Source organism: Rissa tridactyla, chromosome 6, assembly GCF_028500815.1.
Source record: "Rissa tridactyla isolate bRisTri1 chromosome 6, bRisTri1.patW.cur.20221130, whole genome shotgun sequence".
NCBI classification, from domain to species: Eukaryota; Metazoa; Chordata; class Aves; order Charadriiformes; family Laridae; genus Rissa; species Rissa tridactyla.
This window is the reverse complement of record NC_071471.1, coordinates 40,121,457-40,141,539: the sequence shown is the minus strand read 5'-3', so window position 1 is coordinate 40,141,539 and position 20,083 is coordinate 40,121,457. Positions and strand designations below refer to the sequence as shown.

Below are 20,083 nucleotides of genomic sequence, written 5' to 3'. Positions count from 1 at the left end.
ACATTAAAGTTTCCTTTTTGCCCACCAGCATCTTAAGTGCTTCTTTTAGTATATTTAATTTGAAGGGGAAGGTCTATCTGCAAAACAGGCTTCCAACCTTTCTCCCTATTCACCTATTAAATAGGGTTAAGATCTGCAACCAACTTTTATAAGGCTTGATAAACAGTTTAAGCCAGCAGTCTCTTAGTTATCTGTCTGTGATATGGTTGCAGTTTACCACCAAACATCATTTAATATTGCTTATTTTCTAAATCTTAAAGCTGAAGTCCACCATAACCTGGTTTACCCAGAACTGTAGGTTCTTATCTTTCTCTCTGCTCCTTGTCCTGTATATCAGGCTGGCCCTCAGTACGCAGCAGAATTATTTTTCTCTGCTTGTTCACTTAGAGCTGCCTGAATTCAAACTGATTGTTGAGATGGATGGAGGAAGGGAGACAGAAAGAAGCAAACCCTCATCCCCCAGCTCCGGGATTTTCCTACTTCTTTTTGGTTGCAGTTACCTGGAAGGTTCCTCAGTAACATCATATCCATTGTCACTTCTAGGAAAGTGAAAGCACCCAAAAATTGTCAGGCTCATTTGCATTTGCTTCAGACACTAGTTAAACATTGATAAGCATAGCAAGTCTATTCTTGCCGCATGGAAGTTTAAGTTCTTTAAGGTTTGTGATAGGTTTACCAAACAAGAAAACACAAACTGGGGCTGTATCTGACACCAGTTACTCCTTCGGTTTCTTTCAAGGAATCTCTTGGAATACTCTGTCTAGATCCTTCTTATCCAAGCACATCAGTGAATCCAGGTAGCAGTAAACTACAAAATACCAGTGATGCATCACAATTTGCAGGTAAAGTCTCCCACCTTCCTTCATGCATTCTCACACAGGAGAAACTCATAGTGTTTTACCTTTCAAATAAATCTGACTGTTAGTGAAAACGCAAGTAAAACAATGCTGCAGCTTCTCTGGAAACAGCACCTCATTTTTTGATGCAAAAACTCTAGGGTTCCTTCACAGGAAGGCACACCTAGAACCACCTGGCTGGGCATGGAGAGGGAAGGACTAATGAGAAACAATTATACTCAGGTCTGGTTTGAGAAAAGATGTCAGACCTAACCAATTCGCTCAGTCTAGTTTTGCAATAGCTTCACTACATCTTCAATGTGATACACTCTAAATACCAACTCTACAAGAATTTTGGTGGTTTGGCAATTTCTAACACATTCCAGTCAGTGCTTATGTGGTTTTTAGAAGCAAAACATTTATCACCCATTTAGAAAAAATGTGAAGCTAGACCTATTTTCCGGATGTTCTACATTTTCCATCCATTTCTAACTCACACTGCTTTGACCTGGGTTTCCATTAGCACCAAGAAATAGATTGTTTCTTCAAGTCTGGTATTTTTCCCCCCCCCTTCTCATTGCTTTAGAATGGCTGTTACAAATATGGATTTGAAGCTAATAATCTTATACATCTGTCTTATGTACATGTGCTGCACCTACAGTTCTCCAGGATCACACTATTTTAAAAATTGCAAGTTTTTGAGGACTAGAAGAATCTTCCTTTCCCTCCTTCCTCCCCTAAAAACCCAACCTTTCTCAATCGGAAACAAAGTCCATTTGCTAATCCTGTAGTGCTCCACCCTGGCCGACAGCACAACCCAACAGTCAGCCAGCTATCTTTAAGTTTTGTAGGATAAGAAAGAATGTGCTAAAGAAAAAACGTCTCCGCATCACATTTTCATAGACATTGACATTTATATTTGACTTACATTGCAAGCTGCTTGCTTAAGGGGGAAAAAAGTTACTATTCCCAGTATTGCACATGATCCAAAGATTAGATAGTAATCAAAGCATCTCTTTTCAACAAGAACATATCAGAATCAATAGCTCTACAGTATAAGACCATTAATTAAATCTCATCCATATGTTGGCTACTATTTTAAATTTATGACAACAGAAGAAAATCCCATTATGTCAATGATGTTAGAGACAAAGTCACACACAAAAATAGCATCATATCTTTGAAGGGCTCAAAAGACCTTGACCTTGTGTCTTGCACAGGTCCCTAAAGATCCAAAGAAGTGACAGGCTGGCCAGATGCCATCTGGACAATGTGGCCATTGTCAAACATGTGCCAGGGGACCAAGGCCCAGCACATGAGGAGGATCTATCATAAGGGAGTGTTTTCACCTACAGTTGTGCTCACAAGTCTGATCTTTCTCCTGCCTGCTCTAGTTCTCATCCTCCCTCATGCCAGCCAAGTCCTGCTTGCTTCCTCTGCACCCTATTTTATGATACCAACTTCACAATTATTTTTTTCAATTTCCTAGTTTTTAGTTTTGTTTCTAGCCATGCTCTTGCCTGGCCATTTAACAAGTGCAATTCCTTCAGCACTCTAGTTCCTTCCCTGCACTCTCCCAAACCCCATGCCAGGGGCTGACTCTTTCCTAAGCCTGTCTCTAACCAGTTTGGCATGAGCATCCACACACCAGTCAAAAATCCCTGAGGGCACCTAAAGAAACAGTGCTATGGATGAAAGGCCCTCAGTTATAGAAAACTGTTGAATGCAGAGACACGGTTTATTCATTAAGAACCCCTGGACTTTGAGAAGTGTTAGTACTTCTATGACAGTGTTGGATATCTATTGTTAAGACATTTTAAAATTGGCCTCTTCCTAAATAATTTGCACTTTAAAGCAGTAAGTTTGTTTTAACACAATCTTTGATCACCAGGTTTTACAGTGCACAGACCCCATCCAAGATCATTCTCAGATATCAGACCAGGCAGCGTGATGAACTTAGCACCAAGAATAAGGCCTGCACCAACAACAGTAATCTTCAAAATCTTTCTGAGGAATAAAAACAAGAATACACGACCTAAAAGTCCGGTATTCAGAGAGATGAAAAGTGCAGACTGCCCTGTAACCATGATAGAACAAATGTTAGAGGATGTAGCTGAGCTGTTTGCAACCACAAACATCATTATCTTTAGGCTGGTGTAATTTGTACCCCCAAAGCACCCTGAAGTCATTTGTTTAGAACATAACTGATCTCTAGCATGTCCTAAAAGCATTGGAAAATCTGCCAAAATTAGTGCAGTCCTGGACAGTTTGTAAGTCTTACCAAAGCTATAAAGATCCTGAAGAATCCTGAGGAGATTGGGAAAATACATAGCATGCCAAAAGCTTTTGTTTAAATCTGATACTCACTAGTAAGTATTGGGGTAGGAGGGGATAAAAAATAAGAAGGGAGAGAATACCTAGGATATTTGGAGTTTATACATTGAGAAGATTTCCAAGCCAGAAACTGGGTGCAAATCTCCAAATATTACGTATGTTCTGAATTTCAAGACTTATTTTTACTTGTTCACCTAATTAAGCATAGGAAAAAACCTATTTGTATCCAAATGCAAATTACAGAACTTTCTGCTAAGTAGTAAAACACATAATGAAACACACATTTCTTCGATTTCAAAGCATTTTACTACAATTTAGTGAAGATTAATATTACAATGTTAGCCTCTTCAATTTATTTTTCTACTGACCATGCAATTTTCTACTTGGCTAATCTATTAAACATGATTATGAAACAAGAATACACACATCACTGAGTCTCAATCTGAGAGCACAGAGCTCATTTATTAGAAGTTATCCATGTCAAAGAAATGAAAGCAGATCACTGGAGTTTTACTGCTACAGGGTTTCCCCCCCCCCGCCTTCCTCCCCAAGCTGTGTCAGGGGATGTGGAAAGGAGAAAAATTAGTGCAGCACATTCTTTTCTTTAGTAATTGTTATTTAAATTTATAGTTATTTAGAGTAATTATTTAAATAAGATACAATGTTTCATAAAGAATAACAACCTATAAGTTTGAATACAGATTAAAAGATCCTTATACCACATTAAAATACACATTAAAAAAAGATTAAGTAATATATTGCTACCTAATTTCTTTGCTCTTAACATGTTTAACTGCTAGTGAAACGAAACAAATTTCTAGATCCATTTTCAAATTAAACTCATTTTTTACAACTAGCAGGTGTACAGTCTAGTGACCTTTCTATCTTTAATAAAAACGTTTGCTCATTATTAGATATTCCAGTGAGTTTGTTCTCCCAAACTACCATGTATCAGTATACAAAGATCTGCTCAAAGATCAGAATGACCAAAACAATGCAGACATTGATACTTGTTATGAAGTAAACCAATCAGTAGCTGGAAGAGTTACTAAGAATAGGAAACACAACATTCTGCAAAATGGAAGAGCTTTTATATTTAATGTGACCAGAATATCACAAAGCTCCAGCCAGTGCTTTGAGGGGATCACTAGTTCAGAAGGACAAAAGCCCTACCAGCATTCAACAAGCTTTCTGACCCAGAGAATAATAAGCCACGTGGTAGGTAAGAGCATCTGCCAGGAAAGCAGAGCAGAAGAAACATTATGATGAGAGTGACAAATATCTACCCACCCTTGTAAGCAAGGGAGATCACAAACAAATTGGCTGGCAAGCTGCCAGGGGCACAGCTATATTGACAAATCTTAGTAAAGCAGCAAGGACATTCCCTTCCATCGGGGAAGTGCAAGACATCTATATATTGGCAGAGGTTTCCGGAGGAACGGCAGTCCTAGAGGCACTGCTCGCACTCAAAGTCACTGGCAATAAAAATTCAGCCTCCACTTTCGCTCACCTGGCCCCACACACTAGCTGCAGCAAGAGACGTGGTGCACGTTTCTCTATCTTAAATTTTATAGCCTCATTTCATGTTGGATTGTCTGGTTACACAGGACACAATGCTAAATACAAAAAAAAAAAATGCAGAGATAGATATTTTTCTTGATGAATGCCAAGAGTTAAATAGTCACGGTTAAAAAGAGACAAGAAGAAATAAATTTCAGATGAGTGCTTGAAAGCATTACTGCAAATATTAAACAGCAGAAAGTGTTTTTTCACCACAGATCTTCAGGAAAAATTTTAGGATTTTAGGAAAAACTGATGTCAGTGTTGTGGATGGTCCTCTCTGGTTTGGCACTCACAACAGACTTCAGAGCATACAGCATTCCGAGAAAGCAGAGAGCTCACTCACAGTAGTATTCAGGAGTTCCCTATAACACTAATGGGGAAAAAAAGACAATATCTCAGAAGAGACAAGAAACATTAGTTTTCACTAGCTATTTTTGGGGGGTTTGGGGTTTTTTTTGTGTTTTGGGTTTTTTTTTTTCTTTTTCTTTTTTCAGAATAAGATTCAGTTGGCTTGGGAAGGTAAGACTGTAGCTTCTCCACTAGGACACAAGTCTTGCATTACACTAGGAGCTGAGGGATTCCTACTAAAATAAATTCAAGAATGGCCTTTCTCTTACAGGCTTTGTATGAACAGACTTTTTAAATGCATTTTTACTCAAGGACAGAGAGGAGAACACCCCCAAGCAGTGCAAGTTTTAGCATTACCTACCTAATCACTATGAAAGAGAACAAAAAATTGATGTTGAGGTAGAGAAGGTTACTGTAATGTCAGTTACAAAGAGACCCACTCCAGCACCCATAATCAGCTTCAAGATTTCTATCAACGTCAGCAGGTTTTTGAGCCCAAGCTTTGCTTGGCATGGTTCATTAAATATAAGGCTATTTCTTAATGACCAGCTTTCTGTTCCAAATTGCAGTCACAGCCAAACACTTTTAGGTATACAGGGGGAACAGTAACACCTGGATCCCAAGAAGCAAAAATGAACAATGAAGCTTCCATGCAACCATGGAAGACAGCATCTGCATGGGACAGACCTTGTCAAAACCAGCAACTGAACACCCAGGACCTGACAGAAGTGCTAGAAGAGGACAGGCATACTCAGAAGTGGTGAAGGTTCTGCTGATGGACAAGAAAGACACAGATTAATTCATCTTCTACCCTGCCTTCTGCTGAATCTCTCATCTTCCAGAGGCCATGCTCCATGGACCTGCTAACACACGCCAGTATTCTGTGTTGAAACTCCTGCAAGGTGGCTACTAAAAATACAAGCCAGCAGGACAGAGATGAGCAGCTGAAGTCAGAGTTTCAGGCACCAACACCATTATGGTACAAGTGATTTGGCTGCTGAGACCTCCTACCAATATTACTACCCTAGTGAGCTGGCCACATGTACTGATTGGTTATCTGCTCCACTGTTTCATGTCTCTGTGACACCACTTCTTTCTCAGTTATTATGATTCAAATCTCAAATATATACACTTTAAAATATATTTTATATATTAAAATCTATGTATACATCAATCGCTTATTCTTCTGTGTATTTCAATTCTAGAACTCCAGCAGCTGTTCTACATTTCACCTCAATCTTCTCCAATTAATCTCAAAAAATAGACATGGATTTAAAAAATAAAAAAATCTGTCAGTCCTCTGTACTGCCATCACTATTTTCCCTGGTCATTATATGACCTAAATTAGTATTCCACAATAGGACCATATAGTCTTAAAGTCTGTTATTAAGAGGAGCTGCATCTCTTCTAACTCTGGTGACAGCCACTGCCATTCAGCTCCTGTGAGGAGTCAAACCCATCAGCAGTTCTGCAGGCACACAGGACAGAGCCAATTCCACTTCCTCAGCTGGACAGACTGACACAGTACGAAGAGTGGAGAAAGGCATAAATCAGTGAACGACCGCAATGAGTATGGATGACAGTGACTAAAGGCTGTGATCCCATTAAATACAAATATGCAACTTTTTTTATAGAAGGTTTGCTAAGAAATAACAGGATTGTATTTTTTGTTCCATCCAACAGAAGTGATCAGGTACAGCAGCAGTTGCACAACATTTTCTTTTCATCCTTTAGTTAGAGGCAATCACAGTAAAATTTATTACTATTTCTTAGCTGTTCTACTATTGTTATTTTAACAGTATTTGCTATATGAAACTCACTGTAACGTGAGGACACATTTCCAGGAAGGTCAAGCTTGTTCATACATTATACTTTAAAATATACAACATATTTCAATGCTTTCCAAGGTTCTTAAAGTTTGCAGTACTACTGAAGAGAAGTGTATATAATTTTAACTGACAAAACCCCCCAGCAAGGACTTTGAGTGACTAGTACAGCTGGATTTGCTATACTTATGTCAGCAACAACTGTCACAAATGAGAACAAAAGGGTTTTTACATGACAAAACATTCAAGTGGTTTACTTACACTAGTATTGAAGGCTTTTAGTGTCCTTCATACAGAAAGCTTAACATGCTTATTGTGCGAAACTGCCAAAGTCATCTGCAGTGTGTGCAATTGGCACAAAAATAAGCAGATGATGAAATTACAGGTGTCCAAGACAATTACTTCTCCTTCCATGGAGCAATCTGAATCCTATTCCTTTTTGTTGCTTAAATGTCACAGTCCAGTTAAACATACCATGCAGCTGACTAAATAAAACCATCAAACTTTAGACACTTGCATTACAATACAGTGGTTTTATTAACTGTAGTAAAAGCAGGGCATAAAAGAAACATTAACCACAAAATGCACAAGTTTCATGGAATTTGCCATTAATTTGAAGTATCTTTTTACACACTTATTCCTCTTAAGATTAGCTCTAGTGGATACATAAAACAGGTTCTGTTTTTAGGCTTCTTTCTGCCAAATATCTAGCCTTTGCAATAACTATATTTGGTATATTCCACACACACACACCCCCAAGAGGGAATATATATGAGCTCAGTAAGGGTTAATGATCTTTGCACATTTGCTTTCCAAGCTATAGATCACTACTCAATATTATATTTTCTTTTGTTCCAGTTTGATCAAGGCAACATTGCTTGACAACACCACCACGTTCTTTAACAAGTTCTTTAGGAAGATGGACACATTAAAGAGAAAGAGACCGCAGACGAGAGACATGCATTTCATATGATGATTGGAACAAATGCAACATAAAATGAGAAGCCCGTAATCTCATCAGAGGCATGTTGTTACCTACTTGTATCACTGTAACAAGCAATTCTAAACTGCTTATAACGATCCAGTAGAATTCATTTGCAGAACAAAGGACACTTCACTTTGAAAGCAGTTTAAATTTAGCCAAAAAAATGTGGTTGTTTCTATCCTGTAAAACCAAAGTTGTCACAGTGAAACTACACTAGTATCAAAACAAATACAGCACAATCATTAAACCGGGGAGAAAGAGCCACATAGATAAGCAACAGTATTAAAGCTGCCAACCAGGGACAAGACAAGACAACTTTTAAAGGGCAATTACAGACAACACCACATAGAATTATGATTCTCTTGGAGAAAATTTGTTTCTTTAGCTGGATCATAGACTTCCTGATGATTGCGTGAACATTAATAAAATACAAAAAATACTAGTATGCCAGCAATATTGGCATTCCAAATACTAAATCAATCACAATTCATAATAATAATCAAAAACTGGGAGCTGAGTTATTGTCTAGACAAGACACAGACTGAAAGAAATATTTGGAGGAGTGATTACAAGCAGCACAAAATTCCACTGTCCTCTCCCACAGGAGCCCAGAGGACTGATATCCACCCAGAGCTGCTGATGGTGATGGAGAGGGGCAGGAGGAATGTTAACAATCTTCCCCTTTTGACCCACATCAAGACTGAGATCACAAAGCAGCTTTGCAGGGATGGAGGCCATGAAAAGAAATACAGGCCACACGCAGGAAAGTATACTGAACTGACACAGACTGATGCGTGTGCATTCTTCCTTTTTCCTTTTTTTTTTTCTAGGTGGGGGACAACAGGATGACAGGGAACAACACAGACTTGTTTGATTTATGACTCAATTAGAACAGTAGACCATATATCTCATCTTTATATTGAAAGTATTGCTGGTTTTTCCACAAGACTTGATCAAATAGCTTAATTTAGGACTCACTGACCCTTCTATGGCTAGCCCCAGAGTTTTTCAACTACTAAACCAAATGCAGGTAAACACATTGCTATTTTTTCATACCCTTCCAGGAAGACACCCTTTCCCTAGAACACAGGATTAGCTCCACGAGGATAACTGGAAAAGTATCTTACTCTTCAGACTTGTCACATTGTTTCTGAATGTATTTAGCTTGCTACCTCTGACACCTGACTTTTAAACAATGCAGTGCTTATTTGTGAAACATTACACAGAAATCAGAGGAAACTCTCAATGTATTTACATAACATCTTCTGCAGCAATGGAAACAGGTAACAAAGCACCTGCCCTCCTCCCCTACCGCTCCCTGACACAGTATTGTTAGAGTCCATCTCACCCTGACTACAGAAACAAAACACTTTTCAAAACTGTACTGTAAGCTACATAACCGAAATGACTAAAGGCTGGAAAAAAGTTTAATCTGTATCAATATAAGGAAAAGCAATAACTTCAGGAACAAGAGCACCTTACTGAATTAAAGTTATTTCACAAAGTGGTGTCAGAGGGAAAGAAGAGAGTAAACAGGCAGGTTTTTTAGCAAAGGATTGCAAGGATCAAGCACAGTAGATTTGATACACCAAGAGAGGGAGGGGAAGAAAAAAAAAAGGAAGAAAAAACCACACAGAAAAGATAAAAGTTCTCCGCTGTGTTTGGGTATTGGGAGCTAAGGTTCTGGAATGAGGTGTTGAAGCTACAGGTCGAGTTCCCAACCGATACAAGCACTAAGTTTAAAGTAAAATTACTGAACAGAAAGTTCTGTTTTACCTCAAACCAGGACACCAAGCAAGCTCCGGGTTGAGCCTTGTGAGCTACATATGCTCCTGAATATAAAGGCTGAGAACCTGCACTGGTTGGTGCTGTTCTACATGGCAAAATTTTTTAAGAGGCAGATGCCATTTAGGAGGTTCTTGCCTTTTCCTTATTCACTGTAACTTATTCCCACCAGAGGCTCCTATGCCAGAGTAAGGCTGATTCATGCATTTGCAAAGTCATGACCTGTGAAATGATTTGCCTCTCAGACACACATATATGTGCTCTGTCTGCAGTATTCTTTGAACAGGAACAAGCAGAATCGCAGCATAGGGAGGAAGAAAAAAGAAAATTGCCTCTACCATCAGCAATTCAAAATACTAAATCACACCTATAGATCGTTCACCTACAAAATGGGGTCATGTCTGTGGCACAACAAGTCATCACTTGTAAAAATGAATGTCACAGAAGGAACAACTCCACATCCTGAAACATGTTGGACTTGTTCCCATCTTTGTCAGGTTGCAGGTACGGAACCCTGAGAATTTGAGCTGAATTCCCCTAATGAAATAATGAAGGCTCATGAGGCTGGGGGGGGGGGGGCAGGGGGGAGCAATGGGAAGAGGCAGCTTCTTATTCAACAGTGAATGTGTTGAGGTAAAGTATGCTGTTACAGAGGCTGCGGTTAAATAGAAAGCAAGCTGCCTGCGCTACCTCAGTCAGAGCACAGAGCAGCTGCTCCACATTATACTAGAAAGGACACTGAAAGCAAGAACTTCGGACATGTTGGTGCAGATTAAAAAAAAACCACATAACAATAAGTTTAAAGCCATGTGGATATTTAACTTCTGCTAATTCAAAGCCCAACGAAACTTAAACACAATTGCTTAGTAGCTATTAAGCCTAAATCTTCAACTACTTTAAGAGTAAGCCTAGGTGCATGTAAAGTTCTCAGGTGAAGCGTTTTAAGAGGCTGTTAAGAGTATCTTCCATCTTTGGCTTCCTTTACCACACCCTTAAAGGCAACTTGCTCCACAATTCTGGGTGATGTACGTACCAGTTTATGTACCTCAGATATTACACAAAGGAGTCATATGAGTAGATATATGGGGCAATAAAATAATTACTGAGCTTTAAGCCTAATCTCCGAGAGACACTCATTTACAAACATGGCCTAAGATTCCTACAAAAACAAGTGAAAACCAAAAGCACCACCAAAATAAAACACACCATGTAGCTTCTCTTTAAAAAAAAAAAAATATATCTAAAACTCATACTAAGCCCCTCTCTTTTTTTGTTACATTTAAGCTTGTCGATAAAATGTCTTCCTTTACAGAAGAGCACTGAGGTCACTGGAGAGTAAACAATGAATAATTTTAATTTTTGAAAGAGTTAACAGATTTTTTTCATTCCTATAGTTTTTCCTTCAAAGACTGTTGTAAAGTCTCTACTACTCTTTCTGGTTTTACCAAGTTAGTTAGCCTCTCCCTTAACACCCATCACATGATTATTACTGTATGTCACTACTGTTGCTTTTTAATATTATAGAATACTTCTACCTGTAATTGGATGACTCTTCTTTAGAAGTCTTTTTTGTTTCCCTGAATGCAGCATTGTTAGAATAGAGGGCAAGCTGACTCACCTTTTATGTTAAGTTTTCAGTGTTTTATTATGCCCCAAAGATATAATTTAAGAGCATACTGGGGTCACTTGGCCTTGTATACATCCCCCTCCCCTTTCACAAGACTCATTCTTTAACTCCCCACCCAACTGCCTCAGCAAGCTACACATCAACCCCCAAAATTACTTCATAAAAGGGTCAGAAGCAGTCTGCTTCTTGGGATTCCTCCACAGCACTAACAGGAAGCTCCAAAATAAGGGGAAAGAAATGAAGAAACAAGGAAGATTCTAATCAGTCAAATTAACTGTGCTCAATAAGCAACACCTGAAGTTCAGCTGTTACCATCAAGTACCCATGAGCCTTGCTTTCCCATTACAAGAGATTGGGTTTTGTGCTTTTAAATATCTATTGTGGATTCACAAACAGACCAGACTCATTTCAGCAAGAAAAGGCAAGGCTAAAACTAATTATCAATTTTTCAGCTTTGTTAGATCTATTCTCTGGTGTGACTGCGAGTTCTTTGCACAGTAATTTCAGGATGAATTTTCTTTGAACCAGTCCTAAAGCTAAACAGGTGTTTTGAGGAAACAACCTGCACAGAAACTGCTTTGTTGCCTGAGGCTGCACCAGACTATTAAAGTGACAGAAATGAGTCTGAGATTACAGGGTGGAAAAGAGAAATTAAATAAAATCTGCCCTCCAAAAAAGGGAGGACAAGAAACAGAAAAGCAGGCAATCTTTCAAGAGCAAGAGACATGTAACAAAAATCTCCAGAATAGTAAACTGAGGTAAAAAACAAGTGAGAGTCATTTGTATATAATGCTCCTATGAAAATGGAGGTTTCTCATCACAGAGGACTTCAGACTTCTAACTTTAAAATTCAGGAAAAAAAATAGAGACATCTGCCTGAACATCTTCCTAATGCTAAGTAATTCCTCACCGACTGCATAATCAGCATCCTCAATACAGGAACAGGCAGAAGTTCTGACTCCATAAAGAATAAAAGCAGAAGAACTTGTGTTGATTATTAGGCCAGGGCGTGGCCATTCATAACCTTTCCAATTTCTTCTTTTTCCGTAGATCAAACTAATTGTCATGGAAGCTGGAGAATCCATATTCCTTTCTCATGTTTAAAATATAGTACTAGTAACAGTAGTGTGCAAAGATCATACAACTAACTTACATCTGTTCTACGCAAGTTATCTGAAAGTGACCTCTACTAGGATTACTTTAAAAATACTTTCCAAAATAGATGCTATATCACAGAGTTTTTAAACCCTAAAATCAAGTTTTTGTGAAGACTCTCAGTAAGAAACAGGCTCTCATTTGACATAGCGTATGCTATCAACCACTCTGTCATTGCAGAATGTTACTTTAGTTTCTCCTACTAAAAGGAGCTGTCATCACAACCTGTTTAAAATAATACAGGAGATCAGCGCAGAAGCTTAGCCAGCTCTTGCTTTAGCAACTAGCACACAGGGCGCATGGGAAGGTTTCAACCCACAAACGCTCCCAACTACAGCTATGCAGAATTCCTTTCATTAGCTCATAACATTTTTTAAGTCATTATCAGATAGAATTGATAACACATACTGATAAAGTCTTGATGCATACATCAAATATTATATGGAAACTTTGAACAATTTCTGCCTTGAAGGGCACCAACCAAAGCATGCTCTTGGAGAATAACTTTCTGTATTTCAAAAAGAGCTTGAAGGAAATATGGTACCTTCTTCTACAAGTCACTAGGAACAGAAGTTTTAAATTTATTTAATAGAAGAAGCTACAATATAATTAAGTGCAGCTAACACTACATGCTTTTTTGTGGGATGTCACAGGGGAGCACAAAAGGAAGAGAAGCCCTTTCTCCAAGACACCACTAAAACTGGGCAAGATTGTAAGAGTGCACAATCATCACGTGAACAACAAGGCAACACGAGCAGAGCAAGGCTCCTCAGAATTTCACCATCACACTAGTCAAGAATTTAATAAAAAAAAATTTTCTGTTACCTTCATCCTCCTCACCCATTATTCTCAACCTGTAACATATCCTCTCTGCACAGTCATACTGCATCCCAACGGCAAGGACAGCAGAAGGCCTACAGGAGAGATGGGGAGGGACCCTTTATCAGGGAGTGTAGTGATAGAACCAGGGGTAATGGTTTTAAACTGAAAGAGGGGAGATTTAGATTGGATATTAGGAAGAAACTCTCTACTGTGAGGGTGGTGAGACACTGGAACCGGTCGCCCAGAGAAGCTGTGGATGCCCGATCCCTGGAAGTGTTCAAGACCAGGCTGGATAGGGCTTTGAGCAGCCTGGTCTAGTGGGAGGTGTCCCTGCCCATGGCAGGGGGGTTGGAACTAGGTGATCTTTAAGGTCCCTTCTAACCTGAACCATTCTATGATTCTACGATACAGTGCAAGCAACTATTATTTTCTATGTATTTTACATGAATGCCAACGTAATTCAACAGTTGAGAACAAGTGCTACTAGCACCAACCATCAGGCAGTACATACAAGTTATCAAAAGAATAGCAAAGTTTTGGCATTTCTTAAACACTGCAGATGAGTAACAGTTTGGAGCTCCTTCTTTTGCCTCTCCTTCCTAGATTAAAAAAGAAGCAGTTTTTTCTTTCCAATTTTTGCCCAATTTCTTAGGGAAGAAAGGTATGTAATCCAAACTAATATTCTCACATAAAAGAAAAAAAATTTAAGACTATTTTGAAGGACTTGTTTTGAAAAATTCAGTTTTCAGAATTCTCACCTCCCTCATTCGACATGTCAGCATCATAAATACCTATTTAACATTATGCATTTCAGAATTCAAGCATAAACCCCACAGAAATATTTTATATTACCCTCATGCCCCAAGTTCTATGCCACTCTTCTCTTCTCTGGAAAAAGGAAAGAAGCTCCATGAGCCATTTTAAATAAAAACAACTTGGGCCAAGTCATTGTCAAACTCCCTCAAAGAGCTAATGAAACTTTGCCTGATTAAAGATTGCAAAACCGTGCTTTTCTCAGAACTAATGCAACATGCCAGGTCCTATTTTGTCATTCCGAGAGCCACGCCAACAGGAGTACAAGTACCACTGTCAACAGCTTATCACAAAACATAACATATATGGGAAACAGTCACACTTCAGACAACAGAGCCGCAAAAATCACTTTTAATGGGTAATCAACCACTGGATTAGTACGTCAACAGTTTTTACATGGTGTCAAGAGCTCTGAATTTTGAGAAACAGGGTATGTAAGAACAGGATTCCAAGAACTTTGGAGCAGAGAAAAAGAGTAAAGTTAAACTGGTAAAAATGTAGGATAAAACTAAAATAGACAGCAGTGGCAGGAAATTATCTATATTAAACATTTTTCTAGAATTGAAACATGGGTAGTCTGATCTGTATACTGCACAGACAGGGGGTTTGGGGGCATGTGGGGTTTTTTTTTTAACTGCAGAACTACCATTTTTCCCAAAGTTTTCAATGATTGAAAAAAATTTATGTTTATTATTGTTGTTTTTCAGAGCAGCTACGATTGGACTTGCAGTCTTGCAGATGACACATGAAAGCTTGTTCTGTGAAATAAATTTTCTACTGCGACAGTAAATTGTTTTTGTTATGTGAGAATAACATGGCTTTCACATTTGAACAGTTTGGGTTTTTTCTTCCCCTGCACGACAATACGACTGTCTCCTCTCTTTTCCCACCAACACCCCAGTTTTAAATGGCAAAGAAAGTATAAAAGTTTCTCATTTCTAATACCTAAAGTCAGATCTCCTACAAACCATAGGCAAACCCCAAGCTTTCAGTACTGTAAATTGACCAGATATAAAACCTACAGAACAAAACGCAGCACAGTTAGTGACCTACAAGCATAATTAACTCTAGGTGTCAACTTCTAGTACTACTCATAGTGTTGAGGCTCAGACCATCATAGCGAAAGAACTAAAACAAGAAATTGCATTCTGCTCTTCCGGTTGCTTTTTAAAAATCCAAACTTCTGAACAAAACATTTTACAATACATTGAAATGAAATAGAGAGCAAACAGAGCCATCCCATTAATTAACAGTAAAGTAGTACAGTAATACAAAAATTTATTTTCTTTCCTATGCCATTACAACAATTTTGACTCCCTCTGCAAAGCTTCGAAGTTATCCTCAGAAAAACTGGAAATAGAATTTACAAAAAAAGAAAAATATTTATCCATATGTAATTATTCACATGAACTTCCAAATCACTGCATTATATAGAGATATACCTTATTATCTTAATAAAAGAAGAGAAGCACATGGCAAATAAATTAGTATCCAAAAAAGATGGGAGAGGTGATAATTTTCTCAGAAACAAAAATCCCCAACCTTAGCCTCTGGCAAGTGCCAACAGAGCAATGGCATGTGATAGTACAATATCATTTTGTAACAGAAATCAAGCAATGAACATTAGCAAGTTCCCACGGAAAGTCTCTAGGACATCAGAGCAAGATTTATGATAGCAGAAAAGATTCTTGTAAGAAACTCACTAAACACACCAACAGTTTCAAAGCATGCATGCCCGCATTTCCAACACTGGGCGTTAACAGTGTCTCAAGATCTGAACATCTTACACACCCACCACCCTTTGGGGGGAAAAAAAAAACAAACTACCACACAAAAAAGACACCCTAAAAGTTTAGATCCTGACCTAATAGTCTTCTCAAACCAACAGGAGATCTGCTGCCCTTGATGGTCTGAAAGATCAGAGTCCAGAGGACAAAGTTGAGTCTCCTCAACAGTCCTGAAGCTATTCGAAGACCAAGATCTAACATATGCATTTTGGAGACTGAGAACAGTCACCTTCTTTAAGGACTCAGTGCTTCAATGCTTCAATGCTTTCAACGTAGCCTAGGTTTCAAACCTTTCAGAATATGTTTGGAAGCTGCTCACTTTGTGAGCATACAGAAGGTCCTGTTTTCTCCATTTATCCTTGACCCAACTGTTGAAAGAGAGGAAGCAAAAACACCTGGAGTACCACCACCACAGTTTGTGGCATCTTCACATCCTGGGAGCTCTCCTTCAAACACAGGTCTCACAAAAAGCAGCAGCAATGGGCAGGGCAAACCGATGGCCCTTGCTGAGCCAGAACTTAGAGGACCTGACTGCCGCAAGCAGAGCTTTACTTCTAGTTGATCAGTCCTCGTGCAGCATTAATTTACATTCCATTTTAAAGCACAAACACTGGACAGATTTGAGGGAAAAACACGAGAAACCATAGGACTCTACAAAGAAAGAGATAACCGGACAGGGAAGATGAGATATTAAGTGTTTCAAGTAGTAGCAAAAGTGGCGTTAAAAGCAGGGAGATTTAATGATTCAAAAGATACCAACTTCATAAAAAAAATAAAAAGGGACAAAGGATAAAGCTTATTCACCCTTGATTAATTATAGCTTTACTCTTACAGTTTTTGGTTTTAGTTTCAGGAGTTCTGGGCACATAGCCCAAAAAAAAAAAAAGTAATTCACATTTATCATACTTTCCCAATCCCTTAAAACTTACTTCTACTGGGAGAAGTGTCATTTTGCTGGTCAGGCATTGTGTAATAGACCAAAATGTGCTCTTTTTGGGCCCTGAGAACAGAGTCTTCACAGTAAAAATTGATTATGCCATTTGTGTTCAGCTGGAAGAACGTCGGGCCAGTCCGCTCATTCGTGACACAAGGCAGCATTTCTTAGAGCAATAAACAGAACACGACCACACTGACTGTGCCTAAGGGACACACAGGGTTGTGGCAAAGCTCCTTCACCCGACCCTGTGGCCTGGGTCTAACCACTGTGGAGAAAAAACAGCTCCTCTGGCCACCTGTGCTGTTACCTGCACCTTGTACCGAAGCTTTCCACAGCACCTTCTCTTTACCTGCTGGCCGCCGAAGACGGCCTGCCATGGACGTCCCTTCGATGGCCATCAAGTGACAAGCCACACCACCACCTTCTGCAGTGACCCGCTGGCCTGGCCAGGTAACAGGCGAGGATGGAGATGACTCCAGCCCTTGCCCCGAGAGGGTTTGGAGCCTCCATCCCTCGAGCAACACCCGCTGCCGCACCACCCAGATGTGAACAACGAGCCAAGCCCACAGGGGACACCGACCCGCACCCGCGCCGCGGAGCGCTTTATTCCTCAGAGCCCGAGGGTTAACTCGCGCTGGCATGTTAAAAACCCCTTATTTTCGCCGGTTTTCACCCCGGCAGAGGCAGAGCAGCCCGACCCTCCCGCCGCTGACAGGCGGCGACCGTTAACGGCCGCGGCCGCGCGCGTCCCCCGACCCAACCGCCGTCGGTGCGGCCGCTCTGCCCCCGGAGCGGCGAGGACGAGGAAGAGGAGGAGGAGGAGGAAGAGAGGGAGGAAAAAAGGACGAAAAGCAGCAGGAGCCGCCGGTGCCGGCGCCCCGCCCGACGGCAGCGGGGGCTGCACACTCACCTGATCTCGGCCGCCCCGTCCCGCGGGACGGGAGGAGGAGGAGGAGGCCATGTTGCAGCACTCTCTCCTCACCTCGCCCGGCGCCGGGGCAGAGCCGTCCCGGGCTCGCCCCCACCGGCGGGCGGGCCTGCCCCTCGCCGCCGCCCCCTCAGGTGGAGCCGGGCCCCGCCGGTGCCTCTCCACCCGCGGCAGGCGGGGAAGGAGGGAGAGGAGGGCGCTGGGTTCCCGGCCGCCCGCTCCGGGGGCCGCCGCCGTCCCGTCCCGCCCCGTCGCTGGGCAGCGGGGCGCGGCCTGGAGACGGCGGCCCCCGACGGCCGGAGGCTGCCCGCCCTCATCCAGGTGCCTGGCGGCGGCGGGGGGAGCGCCCCGAGGTGTCCCCGGGAGGGCGGCTGTTACCGGAGGGATTTGAAGGGCCGGGGAGGGGGGCACCTGCAGCGCCGGTCACCGGGGAACGTCGGCTCCTGAGGGCTGCCGGCCGGTCGCTGGTGCTTTCCGCCTGCGGATGGCTCCGGAGGATGCGGGTTTGGGGAGCCCGGCTGAAGTCTGTTACACAGAATTAACACACCAGCTGAATCCTCTAACTTTTAACCACAGTCGAAGAGTAGCCGCTGGCTTTCCATAATGAGCGTACACTGCAGGTGTGGTATATTTACTATAACGCAAATTCAAAGTCGCTCCCATGTGGAAAGCAACAGGAGAACAAATACCTCACACACAGAGTGCAACTGGGAGCTGCTGGCACGGATGATGGTTAGCAGACATTCATAACGGGCTGGGGCCGGGGTGAGGCAGTCTGGGGGGGTTTGCCCCCAATCCAAGGCTGTACAAACCTCACACATGTGCTGCTGCAGTAATTAAACCAGCAGTTCTGCTTGCACTGTTTCTATTTACCCTCTTAAAATGTGTGATAAAATAGTGTCATCGATCTTATTAAACCGTGTTTTATCACAGGACTTGAAATTGTGAGAGCACTGTAAAAGCAATTAAGATTATTTTCATTTTGACTGAAATGACTTCACCCCATCCCCTTCTTTTCCTCCCCTCTCAAAAGCGTGGTCTGGTGCACCAACCTATTTTTCTGTTTTCATTAGAACTTGATTTACCAATTAGCAGCGGTTAAACACAACAAATGCTATCAAGCACTAATTCATCTAGAAATATTGCTGATAACAGCTTAAACCAGTTACTTTTTTACCACCATAGTGGTAAAGTGCTGTAGGTAAAGGGTCTTAGTGCTGTAGGTGCACTTTACAAAGTGAATACCCAGCTGTATAAACTGACTATAGGTGTTTATACATATTTGTGATACTGTGTAACTAATTGCTTGTCGCCCTCTCTATAAAGCGTATACTTTTTTTCTTTGTATATAGAAGCAAATAAAAATATTTAACTAAAGACCTTGGCTGTGTCTCATACGAAGAATTTAATCTCCCGGAATGTCTTTATCCCTCTTATTTTGGATGTGACTCACTTCCTCAGCCCACTCAGCGCACCAGGAGATGAAGGAAATGGGGAAAAACAGGGTCACAACCTCCACGCTGGCTAAAAGAAAGCGTGAAGGAAGGCTGGTCATGTTTACCGATGGCAGTGGCAATTAGCAGCTCTGTGGCTGGGCAAGTGCTATTTTTGTACAACTCACCTACTGCATCATCACTCCATACCACCTTCCATCACTCTATGGGAAGGAAAATGATAAAACTTAGAGGGAATTTGCAGATTGTAAAATAAAAATAACACCTTAGGACAAAAAAGAAAAAAAATCATCTTTACTCGAAGCAAGAAGCATTTTGTAATTCTATTCACTCAACTGATAGGAGGAGGAATTTTAAAACAAATCAAAGTGTGATGTGTACGTGTAAATCCAGGGTCCGTTACCCCAGGTTTCATACCTCACTTGTCTTATCCACACTCCCACCTGGAAGAGTATACCTTCTTTTTTTGGCAGCTGGAATGATCCCCGGTGGGAAGAAAAAGTTCACCTCCTTCACTTCAGGAGAGGTTTCAGGTCAGGCTTCCCTGACGGAGGTTTGGAATTTAAATGTGCTATTGCAGTGCGCTTGATCTGATAGAGCACAGTAGCAGGTGGCTGTCATAAGATGAAAAAAGGATAAATAGATAAAAAGCACAGAGGAAACCTGAGGTAATTGGAAAAAAAGAGTATTATTTGTTGAAATGAAACAGCTATACCAGCAAACAAATTTTCAGCTAGTGTAATTGTCTCCACCTGAGGAAGGTTGTTGATAGAGTTATATTGCTATGACTGTACTGACAGGGCCTTAAATTTGGACAACTCCTAAGGGAATGGGGCTTCAGATTGCCGTGTTCGGCTGGAGGTTGCTGCTAACCAGCCCTCTG

General features: G+C 40.9%; 1 protein-coding gene across 8 annotated transcripts in view; it reads right to left on the bottom strand.

Annotated features, from left to right (window-relative positions):
- ANK3 (ankyrin 3) overlaps window positions 1–17,902 on the bottom strand; it is a 382,298-nt gene extending 364,396 nt beyond the window's left edge. For 3 of the 8 annotated variants that reach the window (XM_054206387.1, XM_054206395.1, XM_054206392.1), the window contains exon 1: window positions 17,729–17,875. In XM_054206387.1, the coding sequence (XP_054062362.1) occupies window positions 17,729–17,779 (51 nt within the window). In that variant the 5' untranslated portion in view covers window positions 17,780–17,875. Of the gene's footprint in view, window positions 1–13,284; window positions 13,306–17,728 lie in introns of those variants that run through there. The other 5 variants (XM_054206384.1, XM_054206388.1, XM_054206394.1 and 2 more) reach the window with 4 other exon arrangements.
- Window positions 17,903–20,083: the final 2,181 nt, after the last annotated feature.